The sequence below is a fragment of the Brachionichthys hirsutus genome, chromosome 18, assembly GCF_040956055.1.
Source record: "Brachionichthys hirsutus isolate HB-005 chromosome 18, CSIRO-AGI_Bhir_v1, whole genome shotgun sequence".
Classification (NCBI taxonomy): domain Eukaryota; kingdom Metazoa; phylum Chordata; class Actinopteri; order Lophiiformes; family Brachionichthyidae; genus Brachionichthys; species Brachionichthys hirsutus.
This window is the reverse complement of record NC_090914.1, coordinates 5,783,967-5,808,021: the sequence shown is the minus strand read 5'-3', so window position 1 is coordinate 5,808,021 and position 24,055 is coordinate 5,783,967. Positions and strand designations below refer to the sequence as shown.

At 46.5% G+C, this 24,055-nt stretch overlaps 2 protein-coding genes across 2 annotated transcripts in view; both read right to left on the bottom strand.

Moving 5' to 3' along the window:
- LOC137907455 (kinesin-like protein KIF26A) overlaps positions 1-8,857 on the bottom strand; it is a 53,087-nt gene extending 44,230 nt beyond the window's left edge. Inside the window, exons 1-2 of the mRNA XM_068751794.1 lie at positions 8,723-8,857; positions 6,990-7,208 (exon numbers count right to left, since the gene is read on the bottom strand). Coding sequence (XP_068607895.1) covers positions 6,990-7,208; positions 8,723-8,857 — 354 coding nt within the window. The remainder of the gene's footprint in view (positions 1-6,989; positions 7,209-8,722) is intronic.
- A 3,144-nt stretch (positions 8,858-12,001) lies between these two features.
- On the bottom strand, positions 12,002-23,971 carry aspg (asparaginase homolog (S. cerevisiae)). The gene is made up of 18 exons (XM_068751890.1): positions 23,317-23,971; positions 21,907-22,033; positions 21,677-21,712; positions 19,597-19,705; positions 19,367-19,492; positions 19,189-19,272; positions 18,574-18,700; positions 18,372-18,484; positions 17,189-17,374; positions 16,976-17,089; positions 16,748-16,867; positions 16,492-16,587; positions 15,273-15,436; positions 14,101-14,187; positions 13,529-13,628; positions 13,375-13,440; positions 13,188-13,256; positions 12,002-12,943 (listed from the first exon to the last, which is right to left on the bottom strand). The coding sequence occupies exons 1-18, from the start codon at positions 23,558-23,560 to the stop codon at positions 12,833-12,835; spliced, it is 2,079 nt and encodes a 692-aa protein (XP_068607991.1). The 5' UTR covers positions 23,561-23,971; the 3' UTR covers positions 12,002-12,832.
- Between the last annotated feature and the right edge of the window lie 84 nt (positions 23,972-24,055).

Genomic DNA, 24,055 nt, shown 5'->3' with positions numbered 1-24,055 from the left:
AGCATGCAGAAAAAGCGCTGATCTGCCAACCACTGACCGGCAAAATGCTACTGCAGCTTGATTGACATCATTCCGCTGCAAATCCATTATGAAATCCATACAGCTGAGGCTGACCTTTCCAGCGTTCTGCCTATGGAGACATTCAGTTTTCATCGGGAACAAGAACAACTTCGCTGCCATTTTGCAGAATGCATTGCCTTGCTATTTCCTTTAAAATGTCAGCAGACAAGTTGCTAAGTCAAGTCATTCAACGATGAAAGAAAAATGCACACCAAAGCACGCAGTGTCCACTTCCTCTTTCCGTCTGCGCCACCTGGATGCATGAGCAATACGAGCTTATGTAAATCTGTGGTTTTGCATATTTACAGTAACAACTGAGTGCACTGTAGTCCAAGTGGTGTGGTATAACCTGATATAAGCACCAACTGAACCAGAATAAAAGGAGCGGCCGAGCACCTTCTCCATTAACCAGACCACCACCCAGCCTGTGCGTTGGAATGAGGATAAAACACTGGCGGTCATAATGCAATCATAAATTGGTAGCGGTTAAGTTCAGAAGGATGGATGACTTCTGCAGCAAAGTGGAAAAGATGGAGGGACTCTGAATGTGCTCCATCTCTTTCTCTTTCCTCTGGTGCTTACGCGCGCATTCACTCATCATCAATACACACACTCATCGTCGCTCGCAGGGCTGGACGCTCAAGCATGAAATGAACATGAGCAGTGCGAACTTTGACTGGCATTTTCACGCTGCGCCAGGATTTATAGAGCACTATACTTCAGAACGGGTCCCTGACAATAAAGAACAGTCCCAACACATAGCGATGGAGGCCAGCAAATCGAGTTAACGCAACCCATCTACCAATCACGATCCGTCTAATGTTACACAAACACAAATAGAATCACACAGAGATGTATGCATACTGTGGTCCGGAGACGTATATAGAAATATGACATGAACGAACTGGTGCACTCACAAGCACAGCCACACTCTACAGCCGCTGAGAGGGAGGGAGCGGATGGGTTACTCCTAAAGACGGGTCTAATTACAATGTAAGTGTTGTGATTTTGTTTTGATTACTGAAGTGTACTGAGAAAAGAAAATCCCTAACAATGTTTAAAAAGGTGTTCTGCCCGACCACAAGGAGTTTCTGCAGAGTCTTTTTATATCTGTAAAGTATGAGTTTAATCAGGCTCATTCTGCACCAATTTTAAAACTGGATTGCATTTACAGAGAAATGTAACACAGATTCTCTTTAATCTCAAAAAAGCAAACACTGACATTTCTGCCTTTGTTGCTCGATGTCATTCTGGCAGAGCCGTAACAGCGAGCCTAGACTGTAGATCCATTGTTTCATCTCAGTCTGGCTCATTGTAACACATGATCCTTCCGTAAACAGCGGCAAACCCATTCAGACGAGCGCCATTATGCATGGAGGTCATTCTTCAAATACACGAACGATGAGAAACTGTTAAAGAATATGGGCGTTATCACGATCTCAGGACCGGACCACTCCACTCCACCCAGGTGTGCCCCAGGTCTGCTGTCAAAAGAGTGATGAAAATAAACTAGTATTTGACAGATCGTCAAGGAGAGAAAGATTCGTGTAAAATGTAAATATTTCTTACATTACCGTACTTTTTCTTTAACCTCCTTCTCGGCGTGTCAGACCAGCGTGAGGCGTGTTGTCCTCGAGTTTACTGCTTTCCCATCAGCTCATTATGAGCTGATGGTGCAGCTGGTCTCCTAAGTCACACAACTATGTCTATACTGAATAGCCGTTAAGGATAACAGGTGGGCTTTACATATTTGACTTTCATGAATGAGAAAGGTGCTGAAACCTGTGCAGTAACTGAAGGCAGCAGAGAACATTCCAGGTCTGAGCAGCATTAAATGGCTTTTATCACCTTCAGAGGCAACATCTGGATAGATCACTGCAAATGCATTCAGGTAAACCGTGTGTGTGTGTGTGTGTGTGTGTGTGCGTGCGTGCATCTGCAGTCAGCTCCTGTTTCATATTGCCTGTGGATCTGCAGTTAGGAACGCGGTGCAGACGTATGGAATGCCCGTTATTCCAGGTGGAAACCAACAGATTCCTTCGCTATCCTCCCGATGAAAGTCAATCATCAGTCCTACCACAGCCCAGTTTCCTTCCAGACCCATCGGCCCCTGCATCGGCGCACCCTAAACCCATTTCCTGCACTCTGCCTTGCAGCTATTTACCCCTTGCAATTTCAATAAGTAGAGGACTGGGAGGCAACAATTGGGGTCAATTCCCTTTCAACTTGCGCAATTACGGTTGGAAAGAGAAACTGCAGTAGACTTAGTGAGAATATGGCCTTCATTCCAAAGCCGCCTAAAGGTTAGAAAAAAGAATTTGCCCGCTGAAAGTCAACTGGTTTGAAAAACAGAACCAGTTATGAAAATCTGGGAGCATAAAAATAAATGAAAAATACTTTACACTCCCCAAACTACGGATGGATTTGTTTTCTTTTCTAGATCTGAAGCACGCTGGCTGAAATGTGCCGTTTCCATGAGGAGATAAAGGTTGGATTTTCTTCAACGGCAACCAAAATGTGAGCTGTCTGATTCCTTTGTTTGATGAGTACCTGCAGTGCTGTAATGTCCGGGGGGTTATTCCAAATGTTTTACAGTGACATCATTTTAAAAGCCATATGTTTCTCATTTAAATGACAGAAACTAATTCTGATCATCGCTATGAACAAAGAAAACGTCATGTGACGTCATCTTCTGGCACTTCCAGTTTACTTGATGCGACCGACAGATTACAAATGCAGCCGTTTCAAATAAATTTAAAAGAAGTAGACGCGTGCAAATTGATATCACATGAAGATGCTGGGCTGACAGCTGAAAGCGCGAATGAAGCTGTGGAAACTTGAGGTAAAGTGGCGGTGAACAGCTGCATGCTGCTGAGGCACGCAGATGCAGCGAAGCACGGGAGCACCATGACTGATGTCTACGGCCTCTGCCCCGCCTGACACCAGATTATTGCTCTACGGTTTAATGCAGCCACATGCCGTAAAGCAGAAGTCACATTGCATGCAGGGAGGTGGGGGGGGGGGTGCAGTCTCCTCTGCTCTCCCCTCTCGTCTCTCATCTCCTCCCAAGCTCTCTGGAGTGAATGCACTGCTGTGCGGGCACACAGGTGCGCAACACACACATCACAAAGACCCTCTGGGGGCTCAGGTGCCTGGAGGTGAAGAGAACAATATGGCCATGCTCTGTTTTAGCGCCACATCAGCTCACGTTTCACAACCGGAGGGGGGGGGGGAGTCACGCAGTCTGTTTGTCCTTCTGTCCATCCATTTGCCAGTCACTCCATCCTGCCTGCAGTCCTGCAGCCAGCCTGGCACCTTACACCTGTTCCAGCTCAGGTCGGCTCTCTGAAACCCTAGCCCACCATAAAGACCAGGAGAACTGACAGAGAGGTCAGAGGTCATTCAACAAAGAAGAGGTAATCCCGCCCCCCCTCTAACAACTCACCTGACGAACAGTAGGCAGGTACGAAGTCATTGATGAGCTCCCACTTTCATATGCTGACACTCTCCCCTATGTGTGATAAACAAAGCAACATCGCTGCAGGCCGGTTGGCCACGGCAACCCAACACTCAGCCCAAATTCCTCTTTGACAGTTACTGGTATAAACAAATCCATGAGTGGACAAGAGGGAATAGAAATTGTAAAGAAATAAGTGGAAAGGAACCACAAAAGGGTAATAATGATTATTTATGCACATACTGCAGTTAGAAATGTTAATCAATCACACAAGCTAATGTCCCTAAATTTATGGCCAGTAAACATTTGCTGTATGACGTAAGGGTTGATTAATTTGCTCTCACTCTTTGTTTCAGGATACAAAACCTAATGTGCACCACTGAACATGAATCCAATAACAACTCTGCACCAAAAGTGGATCAAAGGCCAAAACACGAACAAAGAAGTAGCAAATCAAACATGAATCCAAATGAGTCTTTCTGAGAATTACCAGTGTCATAATTTATGAATTCCACATGAAAAAGGCCTCATGGTACAAATTAATTCCTGCAGCTGTATTCATGGTCACACGCCTTCCATAATAGGCTCGGACACATTACGCATACATCAGCAGGATGTGGTGCTCATTATTAGCTGGACCTTTTTCCATTTTCTGTCAAAATTATTTAAAATAAATTACATCAAGGTCTCCATGGTGACCAGCTAAATAAATCGGAACCTTCAAGCCATCACAGAACTGCAGGGCGTCACAAGCTCCAAAGCCGTTTGAGTGAAAGCTTATGAACACTGCAGTCTCTCAATTGAACACATTTCCTTATTTAGTTTTATCACCATAAAATAGGGGCCACGCAATGAACTGGCGGCTTGTCCAGGGTGTACCCCGCCACTGGCCTGTTGACTTCTGGGAAAGGTTCCAGCACGACCCGCGATGTCTTTATGCGATTGCACCACCTCAACAACATGCTGTCGTGATCCAGATGCTGATGCGGCTCTGTTAAGACCTCTTCTAACGGCTTAGAGGCAGAACAGCAATTACCCCCTTTGTGTTGCTTATATGGAACGGCCGTGCGTCATAAAGACACAAAGGTCCCACCTTGACCGGACTTGTCTGAAAGGAGCTTCATTTAGCACAGAGACAATCTCATCAAACCCTCAACCAATCAGATTTCTGCATTTCACACAACGGTTTTTGTGTACCTCTAATTTTAATAAAATCTAATAAAAACGCAAACATCTATTGCTGTAATTGACAGCTGATTAAGTAGGTTGTCCCTTTCAGATGAGAAACTTAAAAAAGCGACAACAGGAAGCGTTGAAGTGCGGAGGATGGCTCCGATCCAGCTGCACGCTCCCCCCCCCCCCCCCCCCCCCCCAATCCGTCTGGGTTGGCAGAGCCTCTGATTACAGTAAGCAGCTAATTGGCTTCTTTGAAGATGAGGTTTAAGTGATCATCTTCTTCATATGCACCTCACCTAGCCGCTACGTCCAGCCACAATAAGCACAGTCTGCAATTATTGAATCCAGACTGTCTGCTGTAAACTATTGAAGGTACAGCTTGTAGGTTGTAATTATGCAAATTGTACAGGTGAATTCCCCTGATTAGATCAGGCCTGATGGTTTTCAGTTAACTGTTTTCCTCTCTTTTTGGAGGAGGCCTTTTTTTTTAATTATAAATCGTCTGAATTACAAAATAATGTGCAAAGACAGCTAAACTTAAGGCATTTCATAAAAAAGCAATAAATAAGAGGATGAGTTTATGAGTCGAATGCTCCTCAAGTGGCCTGTGTGCCAAAACTGAATATATTCCCAGGATTTATCTATACCTCTAGGCCGCCATGAGGAGGGAAACGCATTACTCGCAGGACGTAGCGTAAGCAGCTTCCTTCAGACCCAAACAGGAAAACACACAAGCTGTCTGGAAGGCCTCGGCGCATGTCAACACTGAATTTTCCTCGCCGTCATGTATGAAAACACACTCACTCTGCCCAAACGCTCTTCCTTGAATTTTGATTTACTCACTACTAACCGCCTTCAGACAATACGTCTACGGGCTGGGCGAGGGGAAGAGGGGGAAGTCACGCCGACTTCCTCTTCACAAAAAAAGACTGGACGGTGGATGGCCTGGGAGGGAGGGAGGGAGGGAGGGGAAGCGTGACCTCGGGTAAATGGTCTCCACTCGTGTTTAACCCATGACAACAACAGCCACAACGCCGGCTGGATCCTAGTGGGCTGGTCCCAGTCCGACCTCCGGGCCACCTGAGTCGCCCCCCATTGACCCGACTTCCTCCAAAGAGGAAACAATTTTGAAGCGATCAGCCATAACTTATGAGGCCTCACCTGTGAGGATCTCAAACTCACTGAGACAATGGTTTTATTGTCCTTTAGCCGGAGCGGCTCATACCATCGGGTGCAATAATAGCATCCTGCCGTCAACCCAAAAACGGAGGCCCAATTTAGCCGTCAACAAGTACAAGTTAAATGAGCCTCTCTCGTCGCATTCTACAACGCAGCACACCTGGTGAAGGCCGCAGAGAACTCCTGGATGGTCCCACCATAAAAAGGGGAGGGGTAGGTTCCCATAGCATATAATGGCAGTAGGCTGGATGTGGACTTACCTGATACCTGAACATAGATCTAATAGGCTTAGAGCAAAGAATAGACCACACACATGCAGATATCCCAAACAAGGGGGCCAGGTGCTTCAAAAATATCCCCTGTCCCCCGACGCCCTGTTCCCGTATGAACGCTGGGTGCTGTTGGGATTTGGAGTGAACCTTGCGAGGGTTGTAAGCCAATCTATCGTCGCTCTCTAAAACAGGACAACAAAGGAGAACCAGCCGAAGGAGGCAAACCCAGACTGCCCCAACAACAGCGGTCCCAGTCCCATGCAGGGCCTATATTTAACAGCGGTGGGAACCGTGGGAGCCGCCGTACAGGAACACTTTCAATGCACAGCGAAGGTCGAATGGGACTTCAACTTCCTCCCGAGTCTCCAGCGTGAGCGGTTCACTCATTTCGACTCCCTCGCCCCCCCTCCACACACACACACACACACACCAGCAAAATAAAGTGATAAGCATTGTTTGGCTAAACAATGGGTCACTTTCAATGTCTCAAACACTCCAGTTTTCACATCCAAGGCCAACATTTGAAGTCAGGCACGCAACACACATCTCAACAAGTGGGCCGTGGGAGCTTTCCTATAGTGCAGTCACAAACCGTGGAGAGGATCACATTTTATTGGCCAGAGATATGAGCATGGAGAGCAGGTGCAGGTGTTCAAGACACGCAAAGATATGTAGCAGCACTGAGGGGCTCCTCAAGCTGTAAATCTAATCTCTTTACGAACAAAATGACCGTAAACTAAGCAAGAGAATGCAGGCGGTCAAACCTGAAGGTGTAAATCTGCTCAATGACTTGAGTTTGAACTTCAGATTGGTCTCAACTCCCGTGAGAAAGTGATCAAACCAACCTTCAATGCGCTTTGGTCTGCCAGAGCTCGGGCTTGCCGCTTCAGTTCTGTGACTTTCTGCTGACATTGTTGACAAAAGCCTCCCTTTTCTTCCGACTCGGAGCTGGAAACCGACCCGGCGCCGTCAGGGGGGGGCCGGCTGCTGCAGCGCGCGTCCTCCGCAGAATTGAGTCTTTTCCTGGGGGCTACCGGAGACGCGCCGCTCGGACGCCCCTCCACCTGAAACGGGAGGGAAATAGTTTGGTTTGATCGCATGGATGGGCAACAGGTTCGCATCACAACCACGTTAAAGTTTGAAAGTGGCACTTGTCGCCCTGACGAGCCTTGAAAAGCGCGTGTTAAAGAAGTGCGCACCAAAGAGACGCAAACTGTGCGTCTTTTTCCTATTAGGCGCGGAAACGAGCCTATTAAAAGGTCAATCATATACAATGTGACACTTACAGTGAATGTGCGGCTGTGGTGACCCCCTCCTTCGGGCACTACATCTCTCCCAACTGACCTCATTCTCCCAGACTAAGATTACTCCTCCGCGGGGCTGAGCCATCGGCTGGACTGAAGACCTGACACGGGGTCGCCAGTCATCGGTCAGGCTGTACCCGACCAGTAGCCGCTGATCGGTGGTAACTGGTAAAGTGACTGGCATAGGTTTACAGTGGAGGAGTTTTGGTATACGCAGGAGGCGGTGTTTCCCCTTGCAGTGGGAGGGCAGAAGAAAACTTTCCCTGCGTAATGTTGGGAACTGTGAGGTGAGGGCTGCCGTGCCGCAGACCGCTCAACACTGTAGAGCGCATCCACCTCAGAAATGCGCACTTCACCTAAATTCCACACCACTATGTCGGCGTCTTCCAAAACTCTGTGCGCTCCGTGTGGATTTGTGTTATGTGACCAGAAGAGCGCTCATGAGGTTAAAAGACATGGAGCTTCTCTCATATATGGGAATTTATGAGCACTCCGCATTGAGATCATATCAGATAGAGCATTTTTAAATAATATAAATGACTATTCTAATTTAAATTGAAAGCAACACTAGAAGAAAAGAGAATAACTTGATGATTTAAAGAAGAAAAAATAGGTTTTTCTTTAGGTGCACGTTCAAGGGGGGGGGGGGTTGATGAATCAGTTTCGGAGCAACTGTTGCCTCCGTCTTCCAGGCGCAACAATGCCTCTTTGAGTTCTTGGTGTCTGGCGCCATCCTTTGGCCAGACTATAGAACAGCATCAAACTGGGAGGTTGGCGGTGCTGAGGTTAAATATTTAATTGGTAAACTTTAAATATTTCATATGGGTGATGTCAGCGTAAACATGCACCGCTGCCCTTCTGATTCTTTATTCCAGCCCCTGTTAATTGAGAGATGTATTTGCTTCTAATTATAGTTTCCGAGCATTTAAAGCCGTTTTGAATTCATTGATAGTGTTTTTGTTGGAAACCCAAAAACAAAACAAAAACTAAGATCAGTTTTTGCAAATCGTCAGAAAGTCCACAATGCTCCCTTTATATAAGTTATCAATCATATTTGAATATGATTGATAACATATGCGAGTGACTTCTGATTTTACCGTCTACATTGTGACAGACCTTTAGGAGGCACATGATCCGAGAAAGAGATGGAGACAAATCAGAGTTGATCTCTGCGCTCTTACGACAGAAGTGATGCGTGAGATCCAAGGATGAGTTTGAACGAAATAATAGCGAGAATAAATGATGACCCCCCAACCATCGGTTCTGGATCTTACCTTAGTTTTTCTCTTGAGCAGGTGACTTGTAAATCCAAATATGATGTCTGAGTCAACGAATATCGTGCCCAGGTCTATGACGCTGGGGTTGGGCTTCCCAGCTCCGGGAGATCCCGCTGAGTTTGAGAAAGCCATGTGGGCTGCGAGTGTATAGCCTAGAAAATATTCCACTCTTCGGGAAAGCTATTTTGTTTGTATATCCATCTAATTCATCTTTGTCGTACCCCGGTACAAAAAGATCCACGAGGGTGTTTAATCCGGACATCCAGTGACTCGCGGAGAGCGCTCGTATACGTGTGCGTAAAGCAAAGCCTTTCAGATGTCCATTAGAAGACAATAAGACAATAATAATAATATGAGATAATCCATTAGGGTTACAGAAAAATGCTTAGGTCCGGTGAAACACTTTTTTTTTTTTAAGCCACTTTGAGCTGCTCGTGTGAGATCTTTGAGCACTGCGGGTCTGGAGGCGGAGGAGCGCCTTGCGCGTCTGCTGCTCTCCGTTCTCCTGCCTCTCTGTGTCACACGCTCCCCCTTTCTCCCTCTCTCTCTCTCTCTCTCTCTTTCTCCCTCTCAGACCCCCCCCCCCCTATCAGCCACTGATGACCTGCTCAACCATCCGATTTCGCTGTCACACCCCCCACACACACACAAGAAGCGGTAAAGCACAATGACAGTCCTGGTAATAACCCCCGAAGACAGATCATCCTGTAATATTCCTGTAATATTCATGTCAGGATGTCTGCAGCAGGCAGTAATGATCTCTATACCTAATGTATTTATAGGAGACATTTGATTTTCTAATATAATGATGAAGCTCAACTGTAAGGCAAATTATTTTTTATATTAAATGGGAAGTGATTCATTTTTCATTTATGGTGTTGGACGTGTTGTTGTGTGTGTTTTTTTAACAGTTGAATCAATCATCAAAGCTGACATCCTCATGAATAAAAGTGTTTACAGCTGTGGATGCTCAATATTAAAACTGATATAGCTATAAAGCAGTAAGATGTACTACATACTAGTGAATATCTTACAGCACCTCTATGAAGTCACAGATTGAAAGATTGAGGCTGTAAATGCAACAACTTCATGCTAATCATTCCAGTTATGAAATCAGGAGGATCGTGCAATATTTCATCCAAAAAAAGTCACTTTCATTTTGGAGCATATTTTCCTGAGGCTCGCCAGAGGGATGATGTCATCCCTATAGAGCTGCTGCCCAGACGGGTAACTAATATGACAGCAGTGATGTCACCTATAGATATATGGGGATTTTTTTTTAAATGCCCAGCTGTATGCGGCATTTAACTGAGACAACATAAGCAATCCATGATAAAGATGATTGACCACCTACGTCCCCCCCGACTGGAGGAGGTCCGGGTTGGGCTTCTCCCTGCCGCTGATGAAATTCCAGGGACTTGTTGTCCCCTGAGATTCCATGCGCTGCGACATCTGCTGCCTTTACGCACGCACATTGAAATCGCTGTGGGCATGATGTCATTAAATCCTCCAGGCCCACGTCTCATTCCCTGTCCGTGGGACCTCTGCGGGGGTCTCCCGGTGGCTTTGTGAGAACCGTTTAGCAAATATTGATAGTTCTTGGCGCATGGAGGAGATCAAAGGAGGGAAAGGAGAAGGATCTGTCTGAAAGTAGAGTGGGAATAATCGGTGCTCGGTGCTTTCATGAATGATTTATGCGGTATAAAGTAGCCAGCACCTCGGGGGGGGGGGGGGGGGGGGCGTCAAGCCCACGTCAAGCCGCTCCTGAAAGGGAAAAGATCTGAATGCAAAGGTGCGTGTTTGATTTAATTAAGGTGTTTGTAATCTGGTGGATTCACGTGGCGTAAGGAAAGTTCGTGATTTTTGTACAAAGCAGGTGATCCATATATAATAATTCACCCCTGTGATAAAAGAATGGACATCAAACTTCTCTAGTTTGGCAGATAAAAAGAAAATGACTTTAGATCCAGCGGGTTTGGTCGTATTTACCGGAGCAGCAGTCGGTTTTAGCACTTCGGACAGCGACCCTCACTGGAGACTCCGTCATCTCACACGGACTCAGAGACAAATCATTCTTTCACAACTTCCTTTAATCAGAACCTCTGAATAAAATAGTGACAAAATAGTGACAAATATATATCGTTATGACAAAAACAGAACAGTTCAAACGTGCGCGCCCGTGCGTGCGTGTTTGCGCGCTTTAGGAGCCCCACAAGTCCCCGGACCGCAGCACGAGTCGCAACACGTGGAGGAAACAGGAAGGCAGAAGAAATCACGACGTGGCATTAAAAGTAATCTCTTAGAGGTTTTTTTTTTTTTAAGGATCTATCCAAAGAGTGTTTTCCCAGCGGACAGCATTTGTCTGACAGGTCAAGTGGTCCTAAACATTTCACAATTTTCTCAAAGAACTGTTGAACTGTTGAGAACCACTTAATCAGAAAGACCACATATGTCTTCAAAGCTCATCCTTCAAACGGTTGAGGCCACTGGTGAAAGAAAAAACAAACAAACAAACAGTAGCTAAAATTACTTTCCTGAATGATCTATAGACAGTGAACACATCACAACAGTAGATTTCAGAGCCTTTACATGCTATAGGATCAATCCTCAGTTAATTTGTTTTTAAAAAAAAAAAGCAGAGGGCCGCCACAAAGTCAAAGTCTGCTTACCTGGAGAAGGTGAGCGCTGTCCTTTTGCGATGGTGTGTCGTCGGTGTCATCCCTACCCAGACTGAGTGACTGTGAACACAGGAGTTCTTTATATAGAGTATTTGGGGCTAGGTTCATACAAGCCTCTCATTCAGGCTGGAATGAGGCCCATGCTGGTCTAACCGGACGAGCCGGGTTCCAACCGAGAGCACGCCGGTGCAGCCACCCTCAGACAGATAGCGAATACGAGAAGTCACATGGACCAGGCTGGGTTATAATGTCACTTCTGTCTTTAGACTGTTTTCTAATTTGTGTTCAATTTATCTTCCAGTTAAGAACTGAAAGAGAAAAGTGTTCAAGACAAAGCTCCACATTGGGTCCTGATGTAGTATTCCTCACACAGGCTCGCTGCAGCCATAATTCGATCATCATTCAGAACACATTTCTTCAGAGAAACCCAAGGAACTTTGCACATTAAGAGAAATGACCTCCACAAATCGGTTAGACGTGAGCTAGTTCGGGCATGAAACCAGCCCAGATTGGAAATTGCTCAGGAATACTACTTGGTAAGCAGCGAACGCAGGGTGTTGGTGTGAGCTTCAAGGTTTGACAAAACAGCTTTGAAACATGATTTTTATTCATTTGTCACAGGTGGATAAATTCCAATTCATTAAAAAAAAAAAACATTCCTCTACTTTAAGATTCCTGACAGAAAAGGACAACATGGGAGTAAAAATGACCTACTGACTTAGAAACTAACAAGAACAAGAATAACACCATCAACAGAAAGACAACATGAAAACCGTGGGCTATTTCTTTTTACCATTATAAAGGGCAGCCATGTGACCCTTTCAACACAAACACCAGCGAGCGGAACAGGCTGGACGAGCCTGATGGGCAACTGCAGGAGGAAATAAAAGCCTCTGCATCAGGGCCACACGCTTATGAACGCTAAAGCCGAATAAGATCACAGATACACGCATAAAACTTTCTATCACACTGTAAAAATAAGCGTTAAAGTAACAGCGACGCCCGCAACCCGGATAATAAAGACAATCGTCTCATCTACAAGAAAATGGATGAGGAAGTCAGCAAATATGCCCTGTATCTCCAGATATCTCGAATGCAGACTACAATACTGCATTACGTTACAGTGTTTAGAGCTCTTTCATTCTGTTGGTGTATTTTATAAAGATCTAACTACCAGCCTTAATTGCAGAGGAGTAATGAGAGGCTTTCACAATCACATTTTGCTTCAATTTCCTGATAAGCACCTTATTAAAACAATGATTACATTCATCATCTTCACATAAATGTACACACTTCTGTTGAACAAACATACGCATCCATATAGTTTCACTACAAAAGGTTAAAAATGTTGTGCTTCTGATGAGTTTGGAGGGAAAGACAGAGAAGCAATGGCTTCCAGCATCCAGCATATACATGGGGTGACCCAAATTCAACAGGACTTTGGGTGGGACACGGGGAAAGGTTCAGAACGGCTCTTGTTGCTTGAGGGACTACCGGCCTGCGCGTTTGTCGGGGCGCTGAACTCGACGCCTCCAATGCTCTGTCAGACAAACACAAGGAGAGGCAAGGTTAAGCGCACGGCGCCGCCGAGGAGGCGAGAGGGAGCTCCTCTCTCTCTTCACTGCACCACCTCACGACGACGCACAAACACAGAACACGCCGGTGTCAAGCGGGCTGCACGGGTTCAGCATTCACAGACACCGACGGGAGAGTGATAAGGTTGTCTCCGTCTTAATTCAGAAATGCAAAGATTGGGAAACACACACTCACTACATCTGATTTACCTCATCATCATCATCATCATCATCACCATCCTCAATTTCATTAAACTCATTAAGTCCACCAAATACTGTCTGAAATTAAAGAAGAAAACACATGCAAATTGAAATGCAATTAAAAGCAGAGTATTATTCTGGCAAGTATTCTGCTTGAAAGAGAGACGCAGCAGGTGGAACACCGATCAGGGTTTACCCTGGATCTGCTGCTGAGGAGCTGGACTAAAAATGGCACCACTTTGTTCTGACCAACAGCCTCGGCCTGTAAAAAAACAAAACATTCGAATGAACAGGAAGTGGTTCAACTTTATGACATTTCAATTGTTTTTCATTAGATTATGACAACCCACCACTTGGATTGCCGTCTGCCCATCATAGCCTGGTTTAGTGAAATCTGCCCCGGCAATGCTCCAGATTTCCAGGGCCTCCAGATCAGCAACAGCTGCCAGGCTGATGCAGAAGATTTGACATTTATTAGCACTGCAATGAGCTCTGTTTCCCAGAACTGTCACTAGCAATACGCGTAATCAGACAAAGGGAGACGTTGCAAAGATAGACTGGTCTGAAACCAGCCCACGAAAAAATCAGGCAAATAAATGGAAATGTTTCTTATTCGTGACCCAGATGATTCCTAACAGCGACACAAGCCATTCTTCTTGTACCTTAAATGAGGTGTGTTTCTGAAACTGTCTTGACAAAACCTGTCGAGTGTCTCGGGTGCATTCTTAACCAGGGCCAGTCGGCGTGTCCTTTGCTTGCTAACGCTATTGATGCAGAACAGATCCGAAAGCTATGCTGCCAGGGGGCATTCCTACAGTTTGTGCAGCAGTGGGACAACAGGTTGAACCTGCGTCAGCTATGTAGGATGGGTCACTGCGTGAGGCCGAACGACAGAGAACGTGGCGACTGTCCAAAGTCTCACCTGCACAGCTCCGTTCCTAATTCTTCCAGCTTGTCTCTGGAGAAGTGGGCTCCAGTCTTCCTCAGCAGCTGCACAACTTCCTTGTGTCTGAGTTCATGAGAGGACAGCCAACGGAGTTCATTTCATTTTGGCTTTATAAAAGGCATAACTTTGCCGAGACCTGACGTAGTTGTGAGATAAACCTTATAAAGAAGGATGAGGCAGAAATAAGGCGGTTAATGCTAAAACTTTAATATTAGGACTGTCATTCACAGTCGGCAGTGGTTGGCGTTTGGCATGTGGAAGCATGTCCCTTGTCCCAGCAATGAGCCACCCCCGCACAAGTCGCCTTCAATGGCAGCCCAGTGTGACAGGAGAGGAACAGTAAATCAAAATAGCCAAATCGAGTCTGTTCATTAATGAGCAAGCTGACTTCAGATCTAAGAGCGGAGCTTGGTGTGCAACAAGGAGTATCAATATGTGCTTCCTGGTTTAGAAGGATGTCAAGAAATGATTAGAAACACTTAAAAGACTTCCTGTAGAGTCTGAACGAAGCCAGTATCTCTCAGTGTGACACGAGAAACGGGTTGGTAGGACTGGTTTAGTGGACACTCCCCATAGTTGTTGCTCAACACTGCTTTCTGACACTCCATATATGGGCATCCGGGTATTGTGCATCAGGTTGCGCCTACCTGCAAACAAGGGCGCGTCCAACACACATTGCGATTTCATCCAATATATTCAGGGGCATTAAAGGAAGGCAAGATGAAGGGTTAACGCCGTCACGTCGGCTTTCGAGCAGCATCCCCTCACCGCCACAAATGGAAACAAGTCCATGCTTGGCGTGCCGGCGGCTAAAATAGCACAGCAGCAATTTGTCATCGCTTCGACACCTACGTTTTCACCCTGAGGTGCAGAACACCACGAAGACGAAATCTTGTGCGGCTTTTATTTAATGGAGCCGCGTAAAAAAGTTTTTGGGTTCGAAACTAAACACCATCAGGACCGTCATGACAATTACCGGTAGCTGAAGTATTTATAGAATTATTGTACCGCCTCTAAATGCTTTTAATCCGGAGACGATAGGAAAAACTCAATGGACGCTAATTGCAAAAGAAATAAAGAAAGGATTTTAAATGTTGTTTTCACCTCCATCAATAAATAACACACAACAAAACAGGGACACAGCTTACCTAAATTGTACAGCGTTGCACAGGGGCGTGTCTCCGTAACGATCTTTAGCGTAGACCGTGGCTCCATGGCTCAGGAGGTACCGCACCACGCTCAGGTGGCCTTCGCACGCTGCGATGTGCAGGGGTGTACGGCCATCGTAGTCGGCCAGACACAAGTTGCTGCCCTGTGCCAAACGGCGATGGAATTAGATTCATACAGCACATCTCATGACGAATAAACTGCACACGTGTTGAAGTGGTACACGGGATCTCCCTCTCCAGAGAAACTAAGGCTGAGGACGCTTCACGCTCGGCTGTAGAGTCAAACCGACTTTAGAATCCTACAACGCGACTCCGTTTAAGTTCGATGAGCGTTTCCCGTTCAAGTCAAATCAGAGTTCTCACACATATTAATAAAGAATAACCTCATGTGGGACACGTCGGACCTCTCAGTGCGGAAAAGACCTTCAGAATCGGTCGGGCATGATACGCTTCGTTAAATGTTTCTGCTCGAGAGCTTTTAAGTCGTAATGAAAGTTATTCCAGTTCTCAGGGTTTGTCGTCCAATCGAATGATTCTCCTCCGAGTCATGCTGCTGACTTAATATCACAGAGAAAGGGGCCTTTTGGAAGTCAAATGTCATCCATTCACGCTTTTGAACACGTGTGGGATATTTTCTCATACATTGAACGTAAATCCTCAATATCTGAAAACATGTTTTGTGGAATTTTGACAATCATTCCAGAGTAAAAAATATTCTCAACGGCAGCCTGAACAAATATTGCTTCCAGTCATGACAGTCACCAGCACAATCTATCTTCAATAAGATGAATGTATGTGACAGTTCAACCGTCAAGCAAGCATATGCGCGTGAGCACTCCGGGCCTGCTTTTCCTGTCTGGGCTCATCTTTTGTTTGCCACGCCGTAATTCCTATAATCGTGAAACACGTGATCGCTCATCCTGGAGAGCGAAGCATCAGAGAGCGACGTCCGTCGACCGCACAAAGCAAACGATGATCGAGATAAGTGGGGTCAAGTGCTGTGCCGGCGAGTTCAACGCTGGGATGTTTCTTGCAACAGGATAAGCTTCTTGATGCATCTGACTATGCCCATAATAGAAAGTCGACCGGAGACCCTTTAAAAAACCCCATCTTGAAACAAACCGAGAAGGTTATTACATCCTTTATAACCAATAAAAAGTAGGTCAGGATGATAAAACATTTAGAGTTTATGGCTTACCATTTCTCTTAGGGCTTCTAAGGCCTCAATGTCTCCAATCTTTGCAGAGGCACATGCCAGCGGGGCAGTCAGCGCATCACGGATGGCTTCCAGCTCCTGCAGACGCCACAAACAGTCTTACAAAAAGGCATACATCAGGGCAGGCTGTGCAGAAATGTGTTCAGGGATAAGGCAAAAATGAAAAGATCTGGGTAGCTTGGAGCAACGGCTAGTAAGAGCCGTAGCCTGCCTCCATCTACAGACCCAGTGTTCTCACCTCCTTGCAGCTGATGCTCAGAGACTTGGCGATGGCCTGGATGAAGCGACTGTCGCTCAAACAAATCTTGGCTCCGGCTAAGTCGGAGCTCATTTCCCCTCGTAGGTTCTCAGCCATCATCTGGACGGTACCACAGACGTACAAATAGAACCGTGTTTCACTTCGTATGGCCATTACCTGAGAAATGACCCGGTAAGAACCCATCGCTAACCGAATGTGGATGCAAACCTTTTTCTTGGCAGCTAGGTCGAGATCTTTCTTGGCCAGAACGTAGGACAGCTTTGACAGCGCAGCCTCTGGAGTCATGTCTCCACCCACTATGAGGCCAGCGTCAATCAACACCTGACAATAAATGGGATTGTGTCATTTGGCCTGCAAAAATAAATACATAAAAACGGTGCAAAAATGAGGGGCTAGGATTCGACCGATGGGGCGACGTGCCTTGCCAGTGGCGTAAGATGCCGACACGGTCCCCCTCAGACACTGGGTGCAGTTCATGATGATGACACCAGAGTCTGTGGCTTTCTTCAGCTCCTCCAACAGGTCAGGACGGTTGTCAGGGGCGTTTCCGCTGCCGTAGGTCTCCAGGACAACGCCTTCCATGGGCGGCTGCAGGAAGGCCCTCACCTGACACAAATATGCCAGGGATTCAGATTAGAAACGCAAATGAACTGGCTCTCCGGCCGCATAGAATCAAATTGAGGAATTAGCATTCCGTGTTATTTCCCCCCCCCCCGCATCGTCTCGCTGTGTCCGATGTAGGAGTCCACATCTCCTCTCCTAAAAGCCCATCTGGAGCCGTATATGGCCAGTCTCTCAGCCATCGGCTGGGCTGGCATCACGAGGCCCTATAGCACATCATTAGCCATGGCATACGACGAGAGCAATTAATCTGAAGGTCTTAGCATGCATGGAGTCGCTTGGCATGTCGACAGCAGGTTCCATAAAATGCGAGGCGATGACGTTTAAAGCTCGGGGCTCAGTTAGGCTTTTTTGTTGTTGTTGTTGTTGTTGATGCGATAAGCAGTTTTGACAGGAGATGTTTGACGCAGATTACCGAGGAAGGCCTTATAGAGCAGATGAGGGCCTGATGGCCTGATTCCCAATCAAAGCAGTGCCTCATAAAAGACAGTTAAGCGCCGTAAAGGCGGTCTTGATAGCCGAGGCGGGCAGCGGGAGCAGCTTGAGACAGTAAAGCGAGTCTGCAGCAGCCTCTGCAGGGGAAGGTGCAGCTAAATGTTGCAGCATCCAAGCCGAGCCTCTCCCTTTACAGGGCGATTGGCCATGGCCCATAACTCTCTCACATCTTTCTCTGGGCTGAGCTTTGGTGGCAGTTTACAAGACCGGGAAGGCAACGGAAGGCAGGTAATAGCACAATTAAATTAAAGTTAAATAGTTTTTATTGCCGTTCAACAGAATCCACACTTTGGGCCAGTCGGTCACCTTTGAATAATTTATCTTCAATTAAATTTTAATGCACTATGAATCTCCTATTCTTGAAAATGTTAAAGCTTGCTGATTTCTTTTTTTTTTCCCCCCCCTTCCCTCCACAATTTGACCAAATGGAATTTCCTGTTGGTTTGAAATGGTTTGAAACCTCATCTCCAGCATCTCTGCGACTTACCGTCGCCGCAGTGATTCCTGGGAACAGCCTGAGGAGGCCCACGTTCCGGTTCAGCTCCGTGCTGACTTGGAACTTGGCCGTGGTGTTGGCCCTCCACACCGTATCCCAGTTGACTGGCAGGAAAAAAAACGGCAGAAACAAATGAACAGAGACCCCTTTTCTGGAAGAAACGCGACAGTGCCAGCTGATGCCGCCGGCTTACTTTTGATGTCGACTTCAGCGGTGGCCAGAGGAGCCAAGTTCGGAGAGTTGAATGCATTGAAACTCCCAGTATCCACCTTGGTCACGCGATTCCCTCGGTAGAGCTTGTTGTAGAAATACAGACACACCTGAATAGAAACAGAGACGGCTTGAATGCGCAGCGTTTATTGGCGACTGCAGGACGTAACATACACATGCAACACACAGACGCTTCTCAAAACTCACACATTTGTTAAGTTTGTCCCTCACTGCAGTAAAATTGATGATGGCTGGTCGTTAACGGACAGAAATGACACACTTTTAAATGCTATTCCGGTTCTGGCTATTGTTAAGTATTGCGAAACGCCCGTCTCTAGAAAGCTGTCTCATCAGACAAGTTCCTCTGAGGATCTTTTGTTCCCTGCCACCGGTGCTTCACACCCGTCTTTGCAGGACAGAGCAACTCTTGACATGCTGGTGAATATATAAGGGTCTATTTTAGAATAGAACCTCAGTAATCATTTCATTTATCACACGTAAAAAGGAAAGTTTGATTTGTTTTTTCACGCTAATAAGAATTCGTTGACATGGCGTAGTCGAGTAGCAGGTCCAGTATGTGAAATCTCCATCTCCTCACCTCTGGAATGACAAACTGGCCGGCGATCAGCAGCGCCCCCAGCAGGTTGTCTCTGCCATCATTCCTCATCTCGTAGATCGGCACCTGGACGATGCAGTCAAACAGGATGCTATCGCGTTAAAAACGTCACACGGGCGTCTTTCCTTCCTCTTTCACCCCTGAACACGGCGGCGCTCACCTGTGAGCCGGTGAGAATGACCGGTTTGCCCAGGTGTTCGCACATGAAGGACAGAGCAGAGGCCGTGTAGGCCATGGTGTCCGTGCCGTGAAGGATCACAAAGCCATCGAAGTTTTCGTAGTTTTTCTAGAATTAGATAAGAAATGCACGCAATGCGGATCAGTTCAGAAGGAAGCAATATTAAAAGTATCTGTACCTTATCATTTGAGACTTGAATTAGCAATACGCACCTCGATGTCCTTCCCGATTCGGCCCCAGTCTTCCGTCGTCATATTGGAGGAGTCCAGCAAAGGGCTGTACTCGAATACAGTGTAGATGATCCTCTTGCCTTTGCTCAGCCTGGAGGACAGAGAGGCTCGTCTTTCACGCCGCATCATTATATACAAACATGGAGCTGCCACATTTCAGGAAACCAAAGCAGGACAAGCAGCTCAAACCCAATCAGCGGTTTTAGTCTGCAAAAAAAGGGACACAACCTTTATTGAATTATTATCGTCTTCAAAAAGGTTCCATGTCCCACCGGGCTCATTTAGCAGACTTGAATCAAGATTGAGGTGAATGAGAGAAGTGAGTTGAACGAATGGCACGGGAGCGATCCTAAACGGGCAGACTTTATGAAGCGAGACAAACTACCGTGGGCCGTCTGCTTCGGCAGCAGGAAGAACCCGTTTAAGAAACGCAGTACTGGAAATGGAAGCGGGAGGGGTGCGGCAGGAGCAGCGCTCCTCAACTGAGCTGTTATTCCCCTCCAGTCTTATGTCCTCAATACAAAAAAACAAAGGAAGGCGAGGGACGGCGGCCTGCCGTGATACATCTACAGGGTCATTTGAAAAGACGCTGCAGGTAGAGCCGAAACCAGAGTTTCATTTTCACTCCGAAGACGAGTCTTGCGTGTATTCATGTCCCACAAAGTAGACTGGCTGAACACGCTTGCAAATACTTCCTGCCTAATCCCCCTTTTAAAGAAACAAGGCAAAACACCCCCCAACCCCCAACCCCCACCCCACCTCATCAAAGGGCAGATTCACAACGCGGCACTAGGAGCTGAATGGCACAGCGGGGCAACGAGCAGGACGCACCCTACACGCGTCCCACAACCTCCTCCAATTAGCCCCAGGCCTTACACCCCATCCTCCAGCATACGCCGCTGATAGGTCTCAGGCCAAGGGGGGAGGGGAGGGGCTGGTGGCACTGCCTCTCAGCATCTCATGAATAAAGGTGCTCAATAAATCAAACTGATGGCATCCAACACAGGCTGCACGTAGCCCGCCTGCACGCAACCAAACATCGCCTCGAGCAGGACAAATATTAAAACGTAACTCATGCAAAGACAACGTAAATATAAAGAACACGTTCAGAATCATGCTAGAAATACTTTGTCGCCTCTCTCTCTCTCGAGGAGGAGGATTTGTTTGTCAATTCTTTTCATCAATTTGTTGATTTGGTGGCAGGAGAACAATGACTGTAGATTCCCACTGGTGGGAGGAGGCTTCATTGGATAAACAGATTAGAACATTTTCATTCATTCTTTAAGGGTAAATGGATCCCGACTAAAAAAATGTGTATTTCAAATCAGGCTTAATTCTATGAGCCTGTGGAGTTTGGTGCGGATCCAAACACACTTCCGCCAGATTTAAAAAAGGGAGCAGATGAGGAGACATTCGCTCTGCTGAGTGTAATTCTACCATTAGCATTGTTAGTACCGTGTTAGTAATGTCAATTAGTCCAAATGAGGGTCGCGTCTCATTGACAGAGGAACAGAACGCGTGTGAGGTTCAAGGCGGTATCCCACCCTGCTGCTCAGCCTTGCTTTCACAGTCGTAGGGGGCATGGAGATTAGTGACAGAGTGGGTTTCAGGTGGAGGCCCCCCGCCCCCCCCACTACTTAAGACCCTAAAGAGAGTGTCGAGCAGCTGAGCGCTCCGGATAATATGGATCAAATATGCAACAGAATGAGTTGAGCTTGCTTTTTCCCCAGCAGGTCAAAAGCCTCCCAGAAACAGCCGGTGACCTCAGCTGGCCTTCGCCTCTCACACGCATTAAAATCAGCGAGCTGGACGCTGACAGAGGCGACGACTTCACCGAGTCACGCAAGAGGACTCGTAGAGCTCTGTGATCCAGCGCCACTTCATGGTATTCGCTCCCATTGCCAGTGGCCACGTCAGCATGCACTTCCTGTCTGGCAAGCCCTCTCTAAAACGTGCAGTCTTTGCAACAGCTGAGCCATCAAACCAATGTCAAGCTGAAAGCAGGCACACACACACACACACACACACACACACACACACAATGCAACCGGTGCTACAGAACCCGTGAAACAGCCTGTCCGCATGGGGCGTCGGTTTCCTGTTCAAACAAAAAAAAAAAAAAGAAAAGGAATTTATGGTCAATCATCACCGGGAGGAGACGAGGTTGTTCCCTCTTTTCATCCACCGGGTGATAAATGTGAGTCAAATCCTTTTACAGGTAAATAGCACCGTTCTCACTTACTTTTACGGCCATGTAATGCCTGAGAAGGGTCTACATGCGGGTGCACTTACGGCAGGACCAGGGTGCTCTCGGGTCCGTAGTAGTCGTACAGGGCGGTCTGCAGGGCGTACTTCTCGTCGTGGATGATGGGCAACTTGCGCAGGCTTTGGACGAAAGCGTTGGCTTTCGGGGCGAGAACTGTCGGTTACAGGAAACAGCTGATTATTGTATTAGTTCAACTCTCCTCATCCACAGAAATAGTTCTCATCTCCAGAGTTTGAGAGGATGGTCCAGGGGATTTGAAATGGGACATTAGTCACACACTGCACCCTGGTGGCCACTGTGGGAAATGAAACACTTGCTGCGGCTGAAATGATTAGAATTCATTTATTTAAGCCGGAGGAAACATTTTGTACATTACTATAAAAGCAAAGAGCTTGAAATGCAGTCGCAGTGAAATAATAAAACAACAATAATAAAACAATAACACAAATGCATATTAGCGAACCCGCCTCACATTTGAGACACTAGGTTAGCGTGCAGGAAGCGAGCGACACCTTAGTAACACTTATTAGCCTGAGACAACATGACCTTTGCGTATTTAGACTACCTTGCAGATTTGAACACTCAGCAAATATGATTGATCTCCAGGTAAACACACGCTGCATAGAATCATCATAGCCAACGAGAGAACTGCTTTAACTCAGTGATGCTGCTGGGTTCCTTTCTTTATGATACATTCAGGTTTGGAGCTTGACTCTTTCCATCCAAAAAATATTAAAACAATTTTTTTTTTGAGCAGACTGATTTATATACAGTGTTTGTTGTTTGATTCTTAGAAATAGAGTTCTTAGATCTTTTTTTGTATTTTTATTTAGCAAGAGAGGAGTCTGGATATTTTATGTTGTCTTGTAGTTTATACCTGAATCTGGGATGACCTTTGAATTTATGTTGCCCTTACCTGCCCCAGATGTTGTCCAATACCCAAACACCAACATCTAGTTATTCATTGAGAGAACCCATGACGTCATTACTCATGTTTGCTCGTGAACTTCCGAGGATGCCTTTTACGCATGATGATATTCCATACGTTTCACAATCCGTGTCCCCGGCTGGTTGGAGACATGCGTCTGTCCTTTGGTTCAGAATTATATAAAATAAAATAAAAATGGAGCCAATTAATTCCCTTTGCATTATTTCATAGATGATCAATCTAAATGAAGAGACTGCGGTTGTAAGGGGAGAATATTATGTTGAGCTGCGTCTTTAGCGTTCCCATACACATCCATGTGTGTGCGTGTGTGTGTGTGTCATAAAGCTGCTTGCGGCGCTATTTCAGGACGCGCATGTAGGAACACGTTTTACGCAGCGCTTAACTCGTGCGTCATGCTCGCACTGAGTTCTGAGCGATCACGCAAAGGCACATGCTAAACCAAAAAGCTAAGGAGAGACCACCGCGCGCACTGCTCAATCTGGAGTACCGTTGTCGTGGAGCGTCATCCCGATGGTTCCGCCGGTGTTGATGACCAGGACTCGCGCTTCTGCGGCGGCGGGGGAAGCCAGCAGCTCCAGGGACTCCGAGGAGTTGCAGCTCGACAACTTTCTCCTTCTCGGGAGTTGCAGCGGAAGAGTTCGCGGAGGGCAAGAGTCGGCCATCAATTCTGTAACGTCTAATTGTGGCTGCGACAAAGCCCGGGCGAGAGACGTCAGATTGAAATCCGCCATAGCGGCTGTGAAGTGACGGAGTGGGACCTCCGGGGATCGCCGGCGACCTCTAAATGACGTCGGACACGGCGTTCAATAAGATGCCGTCTTTACGCGTGAACGCCTTGAGATGCGGAATCGCTTCTTCTTTGCCTGTGCGTAAACAGAAGCGCTGCTTCCATTGCGCTCAAATAGGGGGCATCAAAGGGCAGCCACAAGACACGACTCTTCTACCTTTTGTTCCTCTTTGTCTGAAACGTTTGACAGCGTTTAGTATGACGTCATTTGTGTGGGTGTGTCTTAGAAATAGGTGACGCTTGTGCCAAAATACTCTCTGTTGTGAAATAAAACTCCTACGTTTGATTTAGAGGAATGGGTGGGGAAATGTGTGCTATAATAAATGCTATAATATACTGTATGTTATAAATTAAAACACTTAAACTAACCATTGTTTCATATTCAGAAGAAATACATATTTCATACATAATTTAGGACCCAAGCATAATTTAGGATATT